The 22,481-nt window shown below is 39.8% G+C and overlaps 2 protein-coding genes across 3 annotated transcripts; one reads left to right on the top strand and one right to left on the bottom strand.

The window, feature by feature from the left end:
• Positions 1-1,010: 1,010 nt before the first annotated feature.
• Positions 1,011-7,213, bottom strand: LOC311304261 (tripartite motif-containing protein 16-like). The gene is made up of 6 exons (XM_084431188.1): positions 6,344-7,213; positions 4,777-4,872; positions 4,455-4,688; positions 3,445-3,604; positions 2,040-2,087; positions 1,011-1,817 (listed from the first exon to the last, which is right to left on the bottom strand). Exons 1-6 carry the CDS (start codon positions 6,914-6,916, stop codon positions 1,189-1,191), a joined length of 1,740 nt encoding a protein of 579 aa, XP_084287314.1. The 5' UTR covers positions 6,917-7,213; the 3' UTR covers positions 1,011-1,188.
• Positions 2,112-18,969, top strand: LOC311304263 (ecto-ADP-ribosyltransferase 5-like). Of its 2 annotated transcripts, XM_084431191.1 has the most exons (6): positions 2,112-2,271; positions 13,794-13,887; positions 16,839-17,178; positions 17,362-17,417; positions 17,647-17,731; positions 17,828-18,969. In XM_084431191.1, the coding sequence occupies exons 3-6, from the start codon at positions 17,128-17,130 to the stop codon at positions 18,575-18,577; spliced, it is 942 nt and encodes a 313-aa protein (XP_084287317.1). In that variant the 5' UTR covers positions 2,112-2,271; positions 13,794-13,887; positions 16,839-17,127; the 3' UTR covers positions 18,578-18,969. The 2 variants fall into 2 exon arrangements, with proteins under 2 accessions (XP_084287317.1, XP_084287316.1); XM_084431190.1 differs by lacking the exon at positions 2,112-2,271 and having other exon boundaries at positions 13,650-13,887.
• Positions 18,970-22,481: the final 3,512 nt, after the last annotated feature.

The following is a 22,481-nucleotide window of genomic DNA, read 5'->3' as shown; positions in this document are numbered from 1 at the left end:
ATCACAGGTCTAAACCCAGCCATTAAGAAACTACGAAAACATAATTGTTTTCAGACTGTAAATAATGCCAGAGTATTGTGGGATCCCCATGCTAAACCCAACGGTCTGTTAGGGGGGCACCTGAATATTCCAAAAAGTGATCAAATTAAACATCTTCTAGCTGAATCTAACTTAGATTATCAGTGTTTATCAGAGACATAGCTTCATAAAAATCCCCATCATCTTCTGCATATTCCTGGGTATAATGCCTTCAGGAAAGATTGAGCTGAGGGCAGAGGTGGGGGGTTGTTGTTTTATATTAAAGATCTCATATCATGTAAAGAGATTCAATGCCATGCTGAGACATGCCATGTATTTCTTTAGACGTCACACTGTCACCACAAATGTCTTTCATCCTCATCACCACCCTCTGCAAAATCTGTATTTATTTAGAAATGAAGTGCTTTATTTTTTTATTTATTTTTTATTTACCCTTTATTTTACCAGGTGATGTCCCATTGAGATATTCAGATCTCTTTTACAAGGGAGCCCTGGGGCAACAAATACACAAGTTACACAGAATCACAGAAACGGACTCAACAAACAAAACAGATTTACAATACATGTTAAACAATTTAATGCTTTACTTAGGGAATGCAGCTCAGGGAAGGAAGTAATTATGATGGGTGATTTTAATATCAACTGGGAAGACAAATCAGGTAAAAAAGCACTGAAACAAATCACAAATAAATTTGATCTGATACAGCTAAAAATGTAGATCGCATGGGTCGCTTGTGTCTGAACGAGCTGCTAGATGCAGAAGAAACATCCTTTACTGAAACATTACACTTCATCATATTCTCTGATTGAATAACACATTTTAATGAATCCTGTGTGTGATCAATTCAATTGAAAGGTGATGACATTACAATAAGAACTGGATGACAGATTTCCATCAACACAAATAGTTTAAGAAAAGCACAGATACGCACCGTCACTCATCATGACTGTCTCACACACACTGATCTTACTGTCTATATGAGGATTTATTACACAGTTATTCTGACATGATATTTCAGTGACAGAAGTTCAGCTGTTATTAATGTAATGAAGAGGAAATAAGAGACTCTGTAACATCTCACTGTTACTGATTTATCATGCAGCTCAAAGCATTATGGGTAGAATCTCTCTACAGTCTATTCTCATTCATCAACACAGTTTCACTGAGCCACCAACCCCAAACCCCGGATAGAGCGGCTGAGTGAATGTGGTCTGGACTGTGTGTATGAGGCTCAGTGTGTCTCCGCTGACGCTGTAGAAGGACAGAGTTCCTGCACTGTGATCCACATACACTCCTACTCTACTGTAATCCTCACACACTCCTACTCTACTGTAATCCTCACACACTCCTACTCTACTGTAATCCTCACACACTCCTACTATACTGTGATCCACATACATTCCTGTTCTACTGCTGATGGGCTTTACAGGGAGTTTAGTCTCTGTCTTTTTGTGTGTGAATGAGTAACTGGAGGGAGTGCAGACCAAACTCCAGGACTGATCATTACGTCCAAATCCACACTCATCACCCGATCCCTTCCTGCTGATGCTCTTATATGACACTGATATTAACACTATCTCACCACTCCACTCAATCTCCCAGTAAGAGCGTCCACACACAAAATCTCTACACAACACCTGAAGATGACATTCAAATCTGTCTGGATGATCAGGATCCCACTCAAGCTCTGGTAAAGAGTATGTAATCACTCTGTTCTCCTCAGACAGACCGAGCCATACATTCGCTGTGTTCGGATCCAGAGTGAGTGGCTGGGAATCTGATGGAGATAAAACACATCACAATCAGGAATTATGAATCTGTCTGATCTTTTAATGTACAGTAGCTGAATTCATGTTCAATATATCAGCAGTGTCCCAGTACAGTTTGTCAGATATCCTGTGCAATCATCATTTACATGATCAACTATAAAACTCTTCTGTCATGTTCTCTTTCACCTTCTACAGGAAGAACACTCTACACTGTTTTCTCAGCGACTTACATTGTAGGAAGTAGTTCCTGGTCCTGGGAACAATGTTGGTGAAAGTGACTGTGGAAATGAACAGACATGAAGAGTGTGATTATTTGCACAGATGACAGAATAATGGTGTACGGGCATCTCTGGTATTAATGTGCTTCAACACTCAAGACATGGCACTGCTGCTGCTGAGAGCTTTTCTTTCACCGTGTTCGGAGAGTTTCATACGTATACTGTGCGCATCAATGCCAAAAAAGTAAGTGTTACTATCTTCACCTACTAGTAGATTGTGTTTTATATTTATGGCTAATGTCTCTGTGTATATTAACATGTTGTGCATCGAGTGCAGATATTATTTATTTATATTGTGGATTGTATGTTTTGATACTTTGGATTTATTACACAGTTATAATCGGTATAATCTAAAGCCCTATTCGCATGGGATTAGTATGACCTGGTGACCTCTAGTCATGTGTAATAATTGCGGAGGTTGTCTGTGATCTTAATCCCGTGCGAATCGACCATGTCTGTAATTTGTAAAGTAAAAATTCCCCCGCAAATGACCGCCCATATTCCACCGAACGCCGAGGTGATGATATTAGTCCCACGCGAATCGGCATCTCTGTGATTTGGCGGGTCGTATATAATTCTTTCAAGGTTTTTATCTCCTGTGCGCTTTTTATCCATCTTTCGTGAAGAATAAAGGCTGCGTTGGAGTGTTCTGATAGTATTTTGGGTGCTGGGTCATATCGCTATACACCATACAACTATACAATTTGCAGAAAGAGAAAGCTGAAAACCATCAGAAGAGCAAATTCATATACAGTAATTCTTGCTTAACTCCAATAATGAGAGTGAAATATTTAAATGTGTAGCCTACATCAAAATGAAAACAGTTTAACCCTTTCTCTTACTTCATTACTTCACTCACTCCAGTAAAAGAGTGCGTATGCACGTCACTGATTCTAATCGACCACCTCCGAGTGGGATTCGAACGGGAGTCTCCGGCGTGGGAGGCGGACACGCTAACAAGGATGCTAAAGACCACAGCTGCTAGCGTCAGTTGCTGGCGCGCCTCTTGAGGCCAGGGGAGTGAGGTTTACAAGAACAGCTTACTAACTTACTGGCTTACGTCCGTTACACACTAGTTCACTAGTTTAATCAAAACTATCTTTAGCTGGACAATAACTTTATTCTAGAGCTGCTGTAAAGCGAAAACATTCTCTGTTACTGTAATCTCCTGTTGTCGCTGTGAAGCTGCTTTGGAACAATCTGTGTTAAAAGCGCTATATAAATGAAGGAGACTTGACTTGACACAGTCTAGAGTGTTTGGACGGTGCGCACACATTTATGTTTTATAAATCCCAATACACATTTCAATGCCTTTTGTGCGTATGCAACATTTATACACGAGGCCCCAGGACTTTACCTCCGTCAGAGATCTTCCTGAGGTCCTCCTTGCAGAAACTCTCCAGTTTGTCTCTCAACTGACGGACAGATTCTCTTACGCCATCAAAAGAGGAGAAAGAACTGAAGGGATTGTCATTCACACCTGTAGATTCAGGAGGAGCTGAGAGAGACTGGAAACTCTAGAGGAAACAGAAATCAAAGCTCATCACCTCCGCACTTCATCAATAACCTGCTCTACTGCCAGATGTGTGCAGCTCTTGCTGATCTTTAGTAACTCTCCTCAATCCAGCACTTTCACAGCATCAGCTTCATTCTTCTCATAGTCATTACATCATGTTAGAGCTCTTGCATCATTCTAGCATTTGCCACTTACACTATATGTGAACTTTCTAGGAAATCACTTGGATGATCAAACATCTGCAAATAACATAAATGTAATAGATCAAGTGCATCAAGACACATGGCAGAGTTGAGCAGATCTGATCAGGAAAAGCAGTTTAAAGGCAATGAGTAGATTGACCATTATTTATAACTTTTGAGCAGTTAGTAGCTGTGAAATTCACAAGGACTCTTAGGACATGATCCCAAGGTCAGGCTTTGTGGTTTAAATACACTGAAGCATTGCTAATGTAGAGCCTTATTCCCTTTGAATAATTCATTAATTTGTGTTCCAATCAAATAGTTATGAAAATTAGCTGGGGTCCCATAACTGGTAGCATCAAGTTCATGGATTTCACATTGTTGTAAAACAAATGTTAAATATTAGTGAAGTTTTGTGCAGTTGCTGTCTGGAAGCTCTATCGAGATTTCAGAAAAATGTTTTCTTCAGAGATTTCTAGATCTGAAATCTATTTGTAAGTGCGTCTCTTTCAAAAGAAGAAGATCAGATGAGAGTCTGACTGATGATTATATAATAACCGAACGCACAGATCAACACTTCAGTCAGCGGCTCATTCTGCTCTCATGAAATGTTTCTCTGAGTCGCCTGCTCAAGACCACTATGACCCTGTTCTTCTCGATCTCTGTTACCTGCAGGAAGTGTATGTGATCCTGTGTGTGTGAAAGCTGCTCCAGCTCAGCGTCTCTCCTCCTCAGATCATTGATCTCCTGCTGCAGTCGCTCCAGTCGTCCTTCAGCTCGACTCACTGCAGTCTTTTCCTGATCTCTGATCCGCTGTGTCGCCTCAGAGCGGCTTCTCTCGATGGAGCGGATGAGCTCAGTGAAGATCCTCTCACTGTCCTCCACTGCTGTGTGTGCAGAGCGCTGTTACACACACACATCACAATCACACAGTGAGCTTCAGTGAGTCCTGACTGAGACGTCTCAAACTTCTCTTCTTCTCCAGACTCACCTTATGAGACGCCACAGCCTCTCTCAGCTGCTGAAGATCTTTCTCTCTCTGCTGGATCCTCTGCTGGAACGACCTCTGCGTCTCCTTCAGCTGGTGCTAAAGGACAAACCCATAACAGGAGAAGCATCACATAAATCATCAAGTAAACAGATATGAATCCATTATAGGTGAAGTGGTTAGACTGAGGGGTTGAAGATCTTACATGATAAGGTTACAGGTTTATTCATAAGTGCCAGCATTATTTCATCAATGCCTAGTTTTATAGGGATAGTTCACCCAAAAATGTAAATACTTTCATTGTTTTCTCATCCTCAGGTTTTTCCAAACTAGATTTTTTCTCTTGCATTACACAAAAGAAGATATTCTGAAGAATGTCTCTCATTCTAACTTAATGTCCTTTTTGAAGACCATATTGACTTTTAATATGCAGTCAGATGGGACATTCATCTGTTACTGCTTGAGCAAGAAAAACTTCTGCAAACTCTCCAAAGGGAGTTACTCTCTATATCAGTGTCACGGTTTCTGAACTTCTTGAAACGCCTCCATTGTAGTCTTTATTCAGCCTAAACCCTTTATATGGCCTTCCTAATGCAGACTAACTTGATGGTTAACAAGTACTTTTAATTTGTACATGATTATGAACATATGTAAGCAGAAGTCATTGTTCATTGTCATTATTCCTCAGCAATATACAATAATCTCAATATTTTGTTGTGTTCTCATTTCCGACACACACTCTAAGCAGTAGACCAATCAGAGCAGACTGGGGCCGACTGACCAATCACAACAGACTGGGGCCGACTGACCAATCAGAGCAGACTGGGGCCGACTGACCAATCACAACAGACTGGGGCCGACTGACCAATCACAACAGACTGGGGCCGACTGACCAATCACAACAGACTGGGGCCGACTGACCAATCAGAGCAGACTGGGGCCGACTGACCAATCAGAGCAGACTGGGGCCGACTGACCAATCACAACAGACTGGGGCCGACTGACCAATCACAACAGACTGGGGCCGACTGACCAATCAGAGCAGACTGGGGCCGACTGACCAATCAGAGCAGACTGGGGCCGACTGACCAATCAGAGCAGACTGGGGCCGACTGACCAATCACAACAGACTGGGGCCGACTGACCAATCAGAGCAGACTGGGGCCGACTGACCAATCAGAGCAGACTGGGGCCGACTGACCAATCAGAACAGACTGGGGCCGACTGACCAATCAGAGCAGACTGGGGCCGACTGACCAATCACAACAGACTGGGGCCGACTGACCAATCACAACAGACTGGGGCCGACTGACCAATCACAACAGACTGGGGCCGACTGACCAATCAGAGCAGACTGGGGCCGACTGACCAATCACAACAGACTGGGGCCGACTGACCAATCAGAGCAGACTGCGATTTTCAGGAGGTGCGTTTCAGAGGAACTGAAACTAAAACGGTGTTCAGACAGAGTGAAAACAGACATTAAATTATGTAAATGTTTCCTAGTAGACCCCATTAACAAAATGATGAGCCTTTAAATGAGCATAATGATATCTCTTTAAGTTCATACCTGTGTCTCTGTCCTCTGTGCTTCAGCTGATACAGTGTCATGCTTTTTATGTTCATGCTTCGTACACAGCACACATATACACTTCTGATCAGTGCGGCAGAAAACCTCCAGGAGCTTGTTGTGTTTCTGGCAGATCATCTCCTGCAGTCGTCCAGTGGCATCAGTCAGATTGTGTCTCTTTCCTTTAAACAAACTCTCATGTTCTTTAAGGTGATTCTGACAGTAAGACTTCAGACACACCAGACAGGACTTGACGGCTTTGCGTTTTCTTCGAGTACAGACGTCACACCGCACGTTTCCAGCTCCAGCGTAACAGTCAGCAGCAAGCTTAGTCTTCCTCAGTTTCTCCACCACTTCAGCCAGCATGGTGTTTACAGCTAAAGCAGGTCTTGGCCTGAAGGTCTGTCTGCACCGAGGGCAGCTGTAGACTCTCTTCTGATCCTCCTGATCCCAGCAGCCTGTAATACAGATCTTACAGTAACTGTGTCCACAGGGAATGGCCACTGGATCCTTCAGGAGATCCAGACACACTGGACACAGGAACTCATCCTGAGATATTCTGGCTTCTGCCATTTTACTGCAAGAATACAGAGACACAAACACACACCAGCTCAACTACACTTCAGTTTCTCTTTCTCTGAACTCATGTGATTCTTGTTTCCTGGTTCTGTGTTTCAGTGACGTGTGTAAAACAGGTGTGTCTGCAAAGCAGTTCCTCGTTCCTGGTCCTGAAGGGCCTCATTCCTGCCAAGTTTTTAGTTTCCACACACATTGTGTTTAAACAGTCTCAGAGACACATTTAAAGAATATAAGTAAGAGAGAAGCAAGACGACAACATTAAAAGTTCAGTAATTCTGTATCCCAAATAGTACACTGGTACTGCAGGACTGAAAACTGTGTCCAGAATTACAATTCCTTTAAGTCACCATGAAATCAAAATTGCCAAATCTTATTTTTATTGTATATTGCAGTATTTATTATAAATTATTTATTCATGCACTACATTATTTTGTTAAATTCATGTGCTCTTGTAACTATGAATCAAAATGAATTCCCCTCCCTTTTGCAACTCTTCTCTTATGACGTGTTTACTGGACGACCTGTCACTCACATGAGATCCACCAATAGCAAACCACAACCATCCAATCAATTCCCTATAGACAAAATCAAGCCCCGCCCACATTTGTTCTTGTTCCAGAAGCCGTTTCACTCGGACATGTGTCACAATAGCGACGTATCGTAACTTATATATCAAGCCGACATTAATACCTCATGAATGTTTTCACTTTGATTATCATGAAATATTTTGTCTTTTCAATTATAAATAGGGATTATTTTTGCAGCGAGTCATTTCTTGAGATGAATGGACATGTTTTCACACATTTCATCACAGTTTGGTGTTTCAGATTATCATCTCTGATACATCAGTAAATGTACAGTGAAAGCAATAAACTTGATATACTTTAAGTGATGAACGAGGAAAAAAACATGATTCTTTCTGGTTGTTGTTGACAACTTGCCATAATGCCGAAAAGTAGAGCACAGCTTCTAACGGTGGTGGCCCCAAACAACTATTTAAATCAATAATTAAATAACTTGTTTAAAACCAAATAATTTGGGCGCCGACAGGAGTAGACCTATCAAAGTAAATTATATTAAAAAAAAAGTGTAATAATAAAAAATTATCAAAGAAACAAACAATCTTTGAACAACAATTTCAGTCCTATGAAGGTAAAATGATACCTAAAAGATTTGCATGCGCAAAGTTAGATATGTGAAAGTCTACACAAGATTGCAAGCATTAATTAAATTTGCATGTGCAAGAGAAGATTTGTAAAGGTGTAAATCATGTTTCAAGTGTAAGAAAAAAAAGATTTGCAGCATTTTACTGCTTTTTGTAAGTGCAACTCATGAATTGTGAAACTGCAGCTTCATGCTGATAAATATGATCTGTATTCCTCCGACTTCCATTTTTCTATTCTGTCTTCTGTTCTGTCTTTCTTTTAGGCACGATTCTCTCACTATTCTGAGTTTTGCAAGCATCATTAACACTACAATTTCTCTTATCTGGTTGGTTCAATAAACGTGCCAGGCACCAGAAGACATCCTGACTCTGATTAGTGATGGGAAGTCCGGTTCTTTTCCGCGAACCGGTTCTTTCGGACAGTTCGTTTCAATGAACCGGTTCAAAAAACCGGTTCACCAGTTCTTTTACGTCATCACGTAATGACGTCAATTCTATCATCCCGGCGTATAAATATACATTCAAATAAAGGCATTTGTAATCATAACTTCAGTTAAATAATGTACTCATCGTCATAATCATTTTGGATAGGTTTCTTACATTTACGTTTTGAAAATTAACCCTGTAGTAGGCCTAAGGCAATGCGCAAACGCGCATGTTTTACATGTCTTAAAGTGAATAAACTGGTCTTCATCATTTTTATTTTATTTGCAATTAAATAAACTTACATTTCGCCGAATTCGGCCCCTCATTCAAGTCATTGGTTCACCCGTGCTCATGTAACAGCACAGCACAGACAGTATAAACACAGCATCAGTTGGCCAAAAGAAAGTTCGGTTCAGAGACGGTGCGATCACGCATGCGCAGTCTCTCCAGCTCATCGGTTCTCCGTATCGAACGTGTCCGAAAGAAACAGTTCTCGGTTCTGTGCTGGTGATCCGAGAACTGCTGCAACAACCAGTTCTTGACTCGAGAACCGTAGCATGCCTGTGTGTGAGCTGAAAACTACTGAAACCTTACTAGGCTAAATCAGTCGACAAAACTAAAAACTCGATGCATGCCCAGTATGTTTAATACGTTATGTTTTGATTAACACATTATAAACATTTGCACCCTTTAAAACCTTGGAAAGAGTTTAGGCTACGTCAAAAACGTATATCACCTTACTTAGAAATTAAATTATCTGTTCCTGAAAATAATGTTTTAGTATAATAATAAATGTTTAGTTTTATAATCCATTCATTGTTTACAATCTTAAAAATAACACAGTAAAAAGGCAGTAGCCTATGTGATAAACATGTTTCTAACATGTTTTATTTTGTTACACTTATTGATGTTCAGTAAAATACTTAAGAAACATGCATTTCGTCCCTCTGAAAAAATTGCACGCATGCTCAGCTCATCGGTTCTCCGTATCGAACGCGTCCGAAAGAAACAGTTCACAGTTCTGTACTGGTGATCCGAGAACCGCTGTACCTGTACGTTCGGTAGTGCGCGCATGCTCAGTATCAACTGCTCGTGCTCATCACTTCTCTCAGCACAACATGTCTCAGTTCAGTGAACTGTTGGAGTTACTGGAGTAACATATATGCCTACTCCGGGATATTGGTTTATTTTGAGTCGAATGGACTGTCAGGACTCAGGCATGTCCGAAAGTGAGTAACTTAACTTGTGGATCAGCGCTGACGCAAGACGCGAACTGTTTCGAACGATTCAGTCCGATTTAGTGTACTGGTTCGACCAGTTCACTAAAAAGAACCGGTTCAAAAGAACGATTCGTTCACGAACCGGCCATCACTAACTCTGATATAAGAGATATAACAGTGTGGTTTACCCCCGCACTGCATATGTGACGGGTTGAGGTATAGGTTGTAGTGAGGACTCAAGAATGCAGAGGAATATGGGCTTTATTAAGGAGACCGGGACACTGAAAGGCCTGGTAAAGCCAGGCCGAATGTAACGGCAGCATGGTCTGAAATAACAATAGCATTGTATATACATGAGCAAGCCAATGAAAGCTATTTATTATCAACCAGAAAATAGTCAATGCAAGGCAAGGCAAGGCAAGGCAAGTTTATTTATATAGCACATTTCATACACAATGGCAATTCAAAGTGCTTTACATAGAAGAAATTAAAATAATAAAAAGAAATAAGAATAATTAAAACAGTTTAGAAAAATAAAAAATATAATACAGTACAAACAGTCGGACGAACATTGGCACAGTGCTCATTCAGTAAATGCATAGCTAAACAGATGTGTTTTGAGTCTGGATGTGAAAGTGACTGTAGGAGCACATCTGATCTCCTCTGGAAGCTGTTCCAGCATAAGAGCTAAAGCGGACTCACCATGTTTAGAGTGAACCCTTGGTATTTCTAGCTGATATGATCCTAATGATCTGAGTGATCTGTTGGGTTTATATTCAGTGAGCATATCTGCAATGTATTGAGGTCCTAGGCCATTGAATGATTTATATACCAGTAATAATACTTTAAAATCAATCCTAAATCTAACTGGGAGCCAGTGTAAAGACCTGAGGACTGGTGTGATGTGTTCATATGTTCTGGTTCTGCTCAGAATCCTGGCGGCAGCGTTCTGTATGAGCTGCAACTGTCTTATGGTCTTTTTGGGAAGGCCAGTGAGGAGTCCATTACAGTAATCCACCCTGCTGGTGATGAAAGCATGAACAAGCTTCTCTAAGTCTTGTCTGGAAACAAAGCATCTAATTCTTGCAATATTTTTCAGATGATAGTATGCTGATTTAGTTATTGCTTTGACATGACTACTGAAACTAAGGTCTGACTCTAGTGTCACACCAAGATTCCTGACTTGATGTTTAGTTGTTTGACCCCTAGAGTGAAGGTATGCGTTCACCTTGAGAACTTCATCTTTGTTTCCAAACGCAATGACTTCAGTTTTGTCTTTGTTTAACTGAAGAAAGTTTTGACACATCCAACTGTTGACTTCATCAATGCATTGGCACAGGGAGTCAATGGGGCTGTAATCGTTGGGCGATAGGGCTAAGTAGAGCTGTGTGTCGTCTGCATAGCTGTAGTAAGAGATTTGGTTCTTTCTCATTATTTGGCTCATTGGGAGCATATACAGGTTGAACAATGCGGGAGAAACTTTTGTGTTGGAGTTAAAAAAGCACCACAAATCAGAAACCGCATATTGCTCCATAAATAGCTGAATAATCTTGCTGGATTTAGACTGCACACAGGGCCTAGATGAGGAGCGATCTAGAAAAGGGTCTAAACAGAAGTTAAGATCCCCACCCAGAATTAGTTGGTTGGAATGCAAATCAGGTAGAGGTCTGCAAGCCCGTCGGGACCCGACACGCTAAGCCCATTCGGGACCCGACACGCTAAGCCCATTCGGGCTTACTTTTACAGATCGGGCTCGGGTCGGACTCTGGCTTATTTAGCTTCTCTCCTTTCATTGTGCCCATAATATACGTGCATCACATAGTGTGTATGAAATATTGTTATATTTATTATATTATAAATATTATACATCGCCTAAGCAACACAAACGCAATACGTATATACGCACGCGTCAGGTGACAGACCATGCAGAGGATCAGGGAGAAGTTGGATTTTTATTTTTTTAATTAATATTATTTAACATTAGCCAGTTGGCGAAGAGTTCTTTATTTTTTAACATTGTTTTGAACATTGTTCTTCAGTTACTTAAAAGCAAAGAAAGGTAGGCCATTTATTTACTTATTTTTGCGGTTGGATCCCGTAGCGCTATATTCTCTCTTCATGCTTATGCTTCTCTGTAATGGACAGTCTGTTCAATATGTGTGGGCATGATTGGGCATGATGTTTCAGGCCTATAATAAAAGTTTACCTTTTAGTAGCGTGTGTTTGCGTGTAGCAGAGACAGCGTGCATCAAAGAGCACGCGTCAGAAAGAGCTTAAAGTGATATTGATGTTGGTCTCGGGTCGGGTCGGGTTTGGGCTGAAAAATTGCAGCCGTTGTCGGGCTGGGGCCGGGTAGGGCTTGAACACCACGGGCCAGGGCCGGGTTAGGGCTCTAAAATCAGGTAGGGAAAACAGAACTTTTTTTAAAAAAGCCTCATCATCCCAATTAGGACCATATACATTGTCCAAAATCAAGCAAACTCCACTGATCTCTCCTCTAATCATAATAAAATGCCCATTGGGGTCAAAGGAACTGATATATGAATAGCCCCTTTCACACAGCGCTTTGAACCCGGGAAATTGCCGGCAAATTGCCAGAACGCCTTCTGCATGAACGCAAACACGACCCGGGAATGATACCGGCATCGATGCCGGGTTGGGGACCTAGGTAACATTGCCGTGTTCAGTCCCGGAACGAGCGCTGTGTGAACAAAAGCCGTAATAATGCCGTGTCGTAGTGATGACGCTGAAGCCGGGATCGTTCGCCAGCTGTGAAACGTGAATAAAAGCTATGCTAGTATTCAAATGTTTCAAATAATTAAGAACTTTATTTCTCAGAAAATTCAGTCCTTTAACAACTGGTGAATTTCAGTGCACCACGAGGTGCCGCCTTGTTACTCATCACAGACATGGATAGTTAATTCTATGAACATGACCAGATTTCTGAGCCTCCCCATAAACAACCCAGCCAACAACACACCTTGCTTGTAGCATATTAGGATATAAAGTGGTGTAATAATGATTGCACATAAATAAAACAAATAAAAATAAATAAAAAAAGACAAACAAAGAAACACCCACCCACCCTTACACCAGCTGCCAACAAAAACAGCAACTAGAACCACTTTACCATGACAGGTAAGTTTCCTAACTTCTAGTCCTCCTATATATGGTACGTAACCTCAATATTTGTCAAAAAATTACTGACAGACTTAGACTTCAAAACAAATCTAATGTATAATCCAAGTAAAATCAATTGATCAACTTTAAAGTAATTCATAGATCGTATGCCACTCCTTACAAACGTTATAGAATGGGTTTATTATCAACTCCCAATTGTACTTTATGTCCGAGTTCTTCTGTTGGGACAGTTTTGCATATGTTTTGGGAATGTGCGAAAGTGAACACGTTATGGACTCATGTATGTGACATTATGGGTAAAATACTCTGGACTACCATAGTTCCAGATCCTTGTTTATGTTTGTTAAATGATGACACCATTTTGAATTTTAAAGTAACATATAGGAGAATGCTTTTTTGTGGCTTTACAGCAGCGAAAAAAACAATTCTAGAATATTGGTTTAATTCAGAGATAAATTTACTGAAACACTGGTTGTTGAATGTGCAATCAATGGCTAATTTAGAATACTCAACAGCCAGATTTAACCGGGCAAAGCCCCAAACTGTGTCGGACTGGGGATATTTGGTTGTTGAACTGAATATGCTCCTTAAAGGACTATAACATGTGTTTATTTGTTTTCTTTTTAATTTTATGGGCCCATCTTCTCTTTTGTCTTTTATGTTACTGGTATTAAGTGTGTACATATGTTTCCCTTGGTTTTGACTTGTTTCTTTTTTTTTTTTTTTTTTTTTTTTTACTGTGGTGACGGTTAGTGTTTGAGTGCTGTTTTGTCTATGTTTATGTTAACTTTCAATAAAAAGTTAATCACAAAAAAAAAATGTATAATCCAAGTAAAAAAAAAAATTAAAAATTAAAAATAAAAAAACCTTTACTTGGGCAAAAGGGGCATTACTGACTTGACTTGACTTGACTTTGCAGGAACACACACGACAGGAATCATCAGACAGGCAGGGTAAGGATGTCATAAGACTAAGTGCAACAACGATCTGGCAAAGGACAGCAAACAAGGCAGGTAATGAGTGAGGACAGGTGGTATGAACCAATAATCAGGTAACAAGATGTAACAAGATGTCAGACAATAGACAGGAGAGCACATGGCACAGGGAAGCATAACAAGACAAGCCATGTGCTCACAAACACACACAACCAACAATAACCAATCGCTAGACATGGGGCCCGTTCTTCGTACGTCGCTAACTCACTTAGCTGGATTTGATTGTTGGCGATTTGGCATGATCTTGGATTGTTTGGTTCTTCGACGCTCATCCTGCACTTGCTGTCATAGCAACATGTGCGCAAACTTAAACCTGCTCAGGAGCAGCTTATTTCATGTTAACAGTATAGATCCCGGCTTCATAAGCGGAGCTGATACGGGAAGTCCAGCGCAGCGTGATAGTGCACTTTCTTTCTGAGATATATTTTTTTTCTCGCTTTTTGTCGCTTTTATGTTTAAAAAACAGTTTTAGTTTTTTTGTGGCGTTTCCAAGCCACTTAAGACCCAATGTTGTAGGCTAAAGCAGTTTTTTTCTTCTTTTTTTTTTAGGCTATCATAAGTTTTTATGAAGATCATACAATCATGACCATGCCGATTACAGATATGTCACTCAGGCTTCACTAACGTGATTGGTACCATAGACTATAGGCTACCATAGACTGCCATCAAGGCCTCAATGAAGGGGATTATGTGAACAGAAAGGGGGTTCACAATGTAAATGTGCAGCCCAGTTACTATTGTGATTCTTAATATTCCAGATTAGTAATATTATATCAAATAAAAAAAGGCAGTTGACTAAAATCTTCCATATCACAAATGTGAAAGCAAAATGGCCAGGATCTGTGTATGACTTAAGCATTTTCAGAGATTCACATTTATGCACATTATTTGAAAGTGGTAAGAAAAGTTCCACAATTAAATATCAAGCTCACTGTATTACATACACTTATGCTGATCCTAACAGAACTGCATTTCTTCATAGGTGATTATGACATGTTCCTGCAGACAGGTGTTTATGACCCCATTCCCTGACCCAAACCAGTTACAATGCAGCTGTAGCCAGGACAAGGGCACACAATGAAATGAACTTTGGCTAACTAAAGGGAAGATTTCAGTGTCTGATAACTCTGAGGGTTGCACACCTGACAGGGCCTGTGTTGCATGTTCCATATTACACAACATTGCCAAAAAAAAAACACTTTTCATTAAATGTTTAATAAAAGACAAATATGCTTAGTTCCTTGAGTTTTATTTCAATTGTTCTTTGTAAAGAAAAGCCAGTGGTCAAGTGCCTGCAACAAGAGATATTAGACACATGCCTCATGCAACAAATAAAAAGGAGACGTTGGCTATCCACTGCCCACCTGTAGGCCTATGTGTCCTCTGTGTGTGCAGACTCTTCTGTAGGCCTTTCTGTAGATGTGGAATCCTGCAACTTATATTGCAGCCATAAAGCATACAAGTATAAATGAAGTAAAGTTATTTATGCATTTGCAGGTAGGCTAGTTCCTCCATATGACAGTTATCTGAGAGGGTTTATTCACTGTCCAGTGCAATGGAAACAAATGGACATTACAAAGTCTTATACTTTCTTCCCTTTGGAAAGTTAGGAAATGTCCACTTACTGCACATATTTCAGCTCCACTTTCTTGGGAACAGACACAAGTGTTGGTGTATTATGTAAAAGTGCACAGAAGAGGAAAACACAATGTCATTACAATGAACTACACTCGGGAAAAATGTGATCAATAACTCATGGCAAAATATTTTTACATTAACATAAGTTTATCAGTTTTCACTTTCACAAGTCAAAGCAATTCATCATTACTCAAGATTTAACAGCTGAAATGACTATACGGCCTTAATTTAATGCAGCAAACATTATTTTACAGTGTTGGAGAGTAAGATCTTTTCTTTTTTCTCAGCCTTTTTCTTGATTGCTTTTATAAACAGAACACCATTTATTTAACAGTGCTTTTATAGAAGAGACTATAATATAACTAAAAATTACCATTATGTAGAATATGTTTGTACTTCACTTTTATTTGTTCCCATGTTCTAGTGTGGCGACTCTGACATTACAATGAACAAAGTAATTATGCAATTATTAAAATACAAAAATATAGGCTAATAAGTGATAAAAACATCTAGCATGGCCACTTCTAACGGATTTAAATTGTCTGCCTCTCTTTGCCAGCCCTCTCTCCTGGCTTTTGCAGACTTTGAGGTGTTCCCTGGCGTTTTGATTAAACATTAAAATTCCGAATAAACTTCGACTATTAGTTCTTGCTCTGCTGAGGAGAGAAACTGAGCCGCTCTTTGGCCACGCTGAACAGCCAATAGCAGCGCTGCTGATCAATGTTTCTACTATCGATACATATCCCCTTTACACCAGTGCATGAACGCACAATTATCTCAGATAACTCAATCCAGCGATACTAATCATATCCGGCAAGTGTGTTCGAAGAACCGAGTTAGCCAGATCATGATTCGCACGATGATATCATCTTGGATGTGTCATTTGATCTCGGATGTAATAAGCAACGTACGAAGAACGGACCCCAGCTCATTTTAAACATCCAAAAGCGTCCATTCCTTTTCTACACCTGCTATTTCCCCTGTAAAGAACTAAAGACAGAGAACATGTTATTTTCATGTGTGATTAAGATGTGAGCGGTGGAGGAGGAAGCCAGCAGATGAACTCACTGAGCAGCCGAGGTCTGTGTGAGCAGGAAGTTGCTTGTGACACACATCAACTCATCAAATGTGTGTGTGCGTGTGTGAGTGTGTGTGTGTGTGTGTGTGTATATGTGTGAGAGTGTGAGTGAGTGAGTGTGTGTGTGTGTGTGTGTGTGTGTGTGTGTGTGTGTGTGTGTGTGTGTGTGTGTGTGTGTGTGTGTGTGTGTGTGTGTGTGTGTGTGGATTCAGTTTTCTTATGAATTGACAACTATTTTTGTTTGTCCACACAGCCTCCCATGAAAATTAACCTGAACTGCAGTGGAATGACCAGATCATTAAAACATATCTGCGTTTTAGAGTTTATAAAACATCTCGACTGATTTTCCTCCCTTTTACACAAGCATGTAAGAAAACAAACATTTTAAATGATATTAAAGACATGCACTGAGACTGAGCAGGACATTTTACAGTGTTTAAATCTGTTTAGTTCTGTAAAACACTGAGCTACGTGTGTGCAGGAAAGAAGCTATGAATAAGGTTTGTGTTGTCGTCAGTACTCTCTGGTGGATAAACTAAGTAATGAAGACACTACTTCTAAATTACCTCAAACACATCTCTGCCAGAGTTAAGGTACTTGTACCTTTATTTGCATGTTATGCAGCTTTATACTTCTACTACTCTACATCTCAGAGGATAAGTGTTGTACTTTTAGTTTTCAGTGACAACAACATTCTATTCTTGAATACTTGAGAGAAACTAGCCTACTTTCATCTTTACAAAATAAAACATTATTAATATTATGTTTTGTTCCAGTTCAAGGCAGCTGTTATCAACAGGAGGAGTCTTTGTGGCTCTCTTTCGTCACAGAGGTGTGAAACCATTACTTGGCCATTTTTGGTCATGTCTATCTTCGACAACCACCTCTTCCTTATTAAAGGACACTAATGACATGTTTTACTGTATCTTACACCCACGTTTACACTTCATCAGTTGCTTCTTAAGAGTACTGTACCCAGACCATGTTGTCGCATTGACGGGTCTTTCTACTCGACTCCACAAGTTGCCAGAGATTATTTAATCTAACAGCTGTGTCTCCAGGTTTCTGCTGTGGTGGAAGATGGCAATGATGGCTGTTTTGGCAGCAGTGCTTCTCACTTACGGAGTCTCTACAGGAATTGCAATGGTAGGGTTGCTTTATTGTTACTGCTGTGCACCAACATCTGTAAGATGACCAGAAAACAAGATTAATGTTCTCAAAATGTCTATTATTTCTTTGCAGGAGGCAGGTGAATCTGGTGCTGTAGCTAGGGCTAGAGCTGGGGGAAACATTGTGCTTCCACTGGACATGGCTGAAGACTCTGTTGACGACATGTACAAAGGGTGCGATCAAGAAATGAAGAAGGAGGTGGTAACAAAATACCTGAAGAATGAGAAGAACAACAACTCAAAATTTAAAGCGGTCTGGGAGAGCCAAGAATCACTGGTAAAAAAAAACAGGGACCAACAAAAAAAATATCAGATTGTAGCTATTCGTACTTACACTGACAAAAGTGGTGTGTATCTTGATTTCAACAATAAAGTTCGAACCCAGAGACCTCAGTACAAGAACGCATTCGGGTATCACGCACTTCATTTTTTCCTGACTACTGCCATTCAAGCTTTAAGAGCCAAACAGGAAAAACAATGTCTCACTGGCTACCGTAGAGTCGACAGTTCCTTTAGCCAAGATGTTTTAAACAAAGAGTTTCGCTTTGGCTCTTTCACCTCAGCCTCCCTGGGTGATTACGGCAATAAAGAGAGGTTCGGAGAGAAGTCATGCTTTGAGATTGTCACGTGCATGGGAGCAGATATCTCCCTCTATTCTCAATTTGAGAACGAAGCAGAAGTGCTGATTCCTCCCTATGAGGTCTTTAAAGTTGTAGAGATAAAGAAGAGGTTAAAGTCAGAGCTTCCATGTGAGGTGGTCTATAAAGTGAAGAGTACAGGGCCTCCTGTTTCCAATTTGAATTGTTCTCTTATTACGAAGTAAACACTTTCACATGTTTTACATACAGTTAACAAAACATGTACAATTTAGGATGCAGCATTTACTGCAAATGATCTTTAATCAAGATTAATGTGAATGTGGATTTATTTGTTAATGACATTTGTCGACAATCTCAAAGTGAGGTGTAGATTTTCTACTGTGCAACAAGTGTTTAAGAGAAATAAACACTAGCTTCATAAAAATGAACCTTTACAGTTGTGTCATTGTTAAACTGGATCTGAATTAAAATGTTTAAATTAATAACAAGAATTTAAATGTTGTAATACATTGTATTATTGCCCATGTCATCTGTATTTAAATTGGATGCATAACCTGTCCTATATACAAAGTTACTGTATGAAAACTGTCTTAAAATAATTAAACACACTCGTGTTTCACAAGTTGTGCATGTTTATCGAGTGTTTAATCACCTCAGTGTCTAACAGCCCAAACAGGAGAAGCTCTGAGTTCATCAAAAAGATCACATGATGACGAGTCTCCTATCACAAAGCTTGATTGTGTCCAGTCAGATTTCTGAGAGGACTGTCTATATGTTTGAACGGTCTTTAAAGCTTTTAGGTTGTAGAAAGTCCTCTTTACAACTCGGTGATATTTAGTTTTGTACATGGAGAGCAAATAGTTTAAGATACTGCGCACAAAAAGAAATGAGCTCATATGAAAGACTCTGACTGTAAAAAGAGTCGGAGCCAGAACACATGACATTTAAACACTAAAACATATTTAATATTTAACTGCACTTTGCTGGAAACTGCATTTATAACAGCTTTAAATAGGCATTAGTGAGGTTGCATATCATCTGATGTGTTCAGGTCGAGCTTTTCTCAACAGGAGGAGACGTCTTGTCTCTCTTACATGGAGCGCTGCAAATTTGCTTTGAATGTAAATGTGATTTGAATGAGTACACTAAGCTTGCAGAACTGTGAAGATAAGACCTCATGGTCACTGTCATGAACCAGCTCAAAGATCTGACAACACAAAGGAAACCACACATAATTAAGAATTGGTGCAGCTTAAGAGTCCATCCTAACTGGTAAAATGTACAATATCATATCAATATCAAAAAGACCAGCTCATTTTAAACATCCAAAAGCGTCCATTCCTTTTCTACACCTGCTATTTCCCCTGTAAAGAACTAAAGACAGAGAACATGTTATTTTCATGTGTGATTAAGATGTGAGCGGTGGAGGAGGAAGCCAGCAGATGAACTCAGACTGAGCAGCCGAGGTCTGTGTGAGCAGGAAGTTGCTTGTGACACACATCAACTCATCAAACGTGTATGTGCGTGTGCATGTGCGTGTGTGTGTGTGAGTGAGTGAGTGAGAGAGAGAGAGAGTGTGTGTGTGTGTGTGTGTTGTGTTTTCTGTGAAGTTTTGTCATTTGTGAAGTTTTGTTATTTACATGTTTAATTAAATGTTTAAATTTACTTTAAACTAGAGCTACCAATGTTGCAAGTAACACTTTAGCAGCACAATAGTGTAGTGCCTCTTTAAGAGAGGAGTGTGCTGTGAGCACATGTGACCGGTATTTACTACGTGAAAAGGAAGCGTGAGATTCAGTTTGTAATAACTTTCAACCCGGTGTGCAGCCACTTGGTAAGCTCTCTTAATGATCTGGGCCCGTATTCATAAAGATTCTAAGAATCCTCTAAGAAAACTCTTAATTTAGCTTAAAAACTTTTACGTAGGAGTCTTAGCTTAAGAGCGATTCGGGACCGATCTGAGAGCAACTCTGAGTAAGGAAAAGACAAAAACTTTCATCTTAGTGAGGAGGCGGGGTTGACCCCGTTGCTATGTATGACACAATCTTTTGAAGACTGTGATTGGCTGGTTGTCCAAGAAGGAAAAAAAGAGTGATTTTAAGTATAGGGTCTATTCTAAGCCTCCACTTTGAAATTACATGCGTTATTTTTCCTTTTTGACCGTTCTCACACACACACGTATATAAATCCTTTTTTTTTTTTTTTACCATGCTGTTAATTTTCTATAAGGTATTTGATTGGCTTAGAATGAAAATGTTCCACTCTTTCCAATTACACTGACTGCTGGCATGTCTATTAAAGCGGTGGTTTGAATGTTGGTTTTAATGTATCAAACACGGAATTTTCCCAGTTGCCAAATATCGTAATGTAGTGATTACTTTCATTTCAGGCGCTATGGCATTTCTGTGCTGTATCGGAGATGTTAGCGCGTCTCTAATAAGATCAGTCACAAACATGATCCCTGCACGATCTAATCTTATATCTTAATCTTAATAGCGTCTTATTAACTCACTGTTATTCATTGTCTGCAACACATTTCTTCTCCCTCTTCATCTTTCTGCCATTTTCTCCTCTGCTAAAGAAACTCTTAAGCCTCTTAAAAGTCCTCGTCCGTGCTCCTAACAATTTTGACCTTAAGACCTCTTTTAAGGGTTAAGATGCTTTCTGAATTACTTTTTTCTTTACTAGGAGTTTTTCTCTAATTTTAAGAGTAAACGCCCACATTTCTAAGAATTTTCTTAGAATTTTGTCACTAGGAGCTACTCTTTGCATTAAGATTCTTTATGAATACAGGCCCAGGTCATTCCACTGCAGTTCAGGTTAATTTTCATGGGAGGCTGTGTGGACAAACAAAAATAGTTGCCATTTCATAAGAAAATTGAATCCACACACGCACACACACACACACACACACACACACACACACACACACACTTAGTGGGTGGCACTATCTTTGTGGGGACACGTCTTTTACATAATGCATTCCCTAGATCCTTACCCTAACCCATCACAACTAAATGCCTAACCTGAACCCTTACCCTCACCCTAACCATAATCTAATTCTAACCCTAATCCTAAAACCAAGCCTTAACCCTCAAACAGCCTTTAACAATTGTGGCATTTTGCCCCACAAAGCTGTCGGGACCCCACAAGTATACTGAACTTCCGGTTTTTGGACCCCACGAATATGGTTAAACAAGAACACACACACACACACACACACACACACACACACACACACACACGCACACACACTCACACTCACTCACACACACACACAGTTCCGTTTTCTTCCCACGGAAAGGGCAACCCAGTGTACAAAGAGGATATTACTCGGTATTCCACATTTGTTTGTTTATTTCAAAAAGGATAACCAGGTAATATACCTGAAATAACAAGAAATGCAACGTTTCAATTTCCATGTGCATACTACAACCAGCCCCAGTTCTTTACCTCAACAGCCCAATAACAATAAGCAACACTAAATAACATTAATCAAATACAAATATAAAATAATATTAATATACTATAATAATAATAATAATAATAATAATAGTTTCATAATTTAAACGTACACAATTCACACTTTAAACATTATGCATCATACTCAAGTCCTACCACAACTCTATGCAAAATGCATACAATCCTTTCTGTAAGCAGGAAACTACAGCTCCCAAAATGCCCCGCGGCAAACCAGGAAGTCCGCGATTCCTACTTCATCAAACATTATAAAACGAAATAAAGTAAATACAAATGAATACGTATAGTATAATAATGTTATGAATCTAAATGTTAATCCCACGGCTTCGCCACCTCATCAGTTTATAATTTATACAACGCATAGCGTTATCTCTATCAGTAAACTAATCTGCTTTGATCTACCGGAGAATAGCGGAATAGCGTAATCTTTAACGTGCAACGGACATAAACACAGTACAACAGCATAGCATGGCGACAGCAGACAACATAAAGCATACATCATTAAAGTAGACAAGAAAACATTTGATATTTAACCCTCTGGGGTCGGCAAACGCGCCGGCGCATTTTGCTGGATTTTCTTCACATAGTAGTACAATCAACTTAGATTACTCCGTCATTTATGGTCATACAGAAAAAAAGAAATATGAA

This window comes from Rutilus rutilus (assembly GCF_951802725.1).
Source record: "Rutilus rutilus genome assembly, chromosome: 14".
Taxonomy (NCBI): Eukaryota; Metazoa; Chordata; class Actinopteri; order Cypriniformes; family Leuciscidae; genus Rutilus; species Rutilus rutilus.
This window is presented reverse-complemented; position numbering and strand designations above follow the sequence as displayed.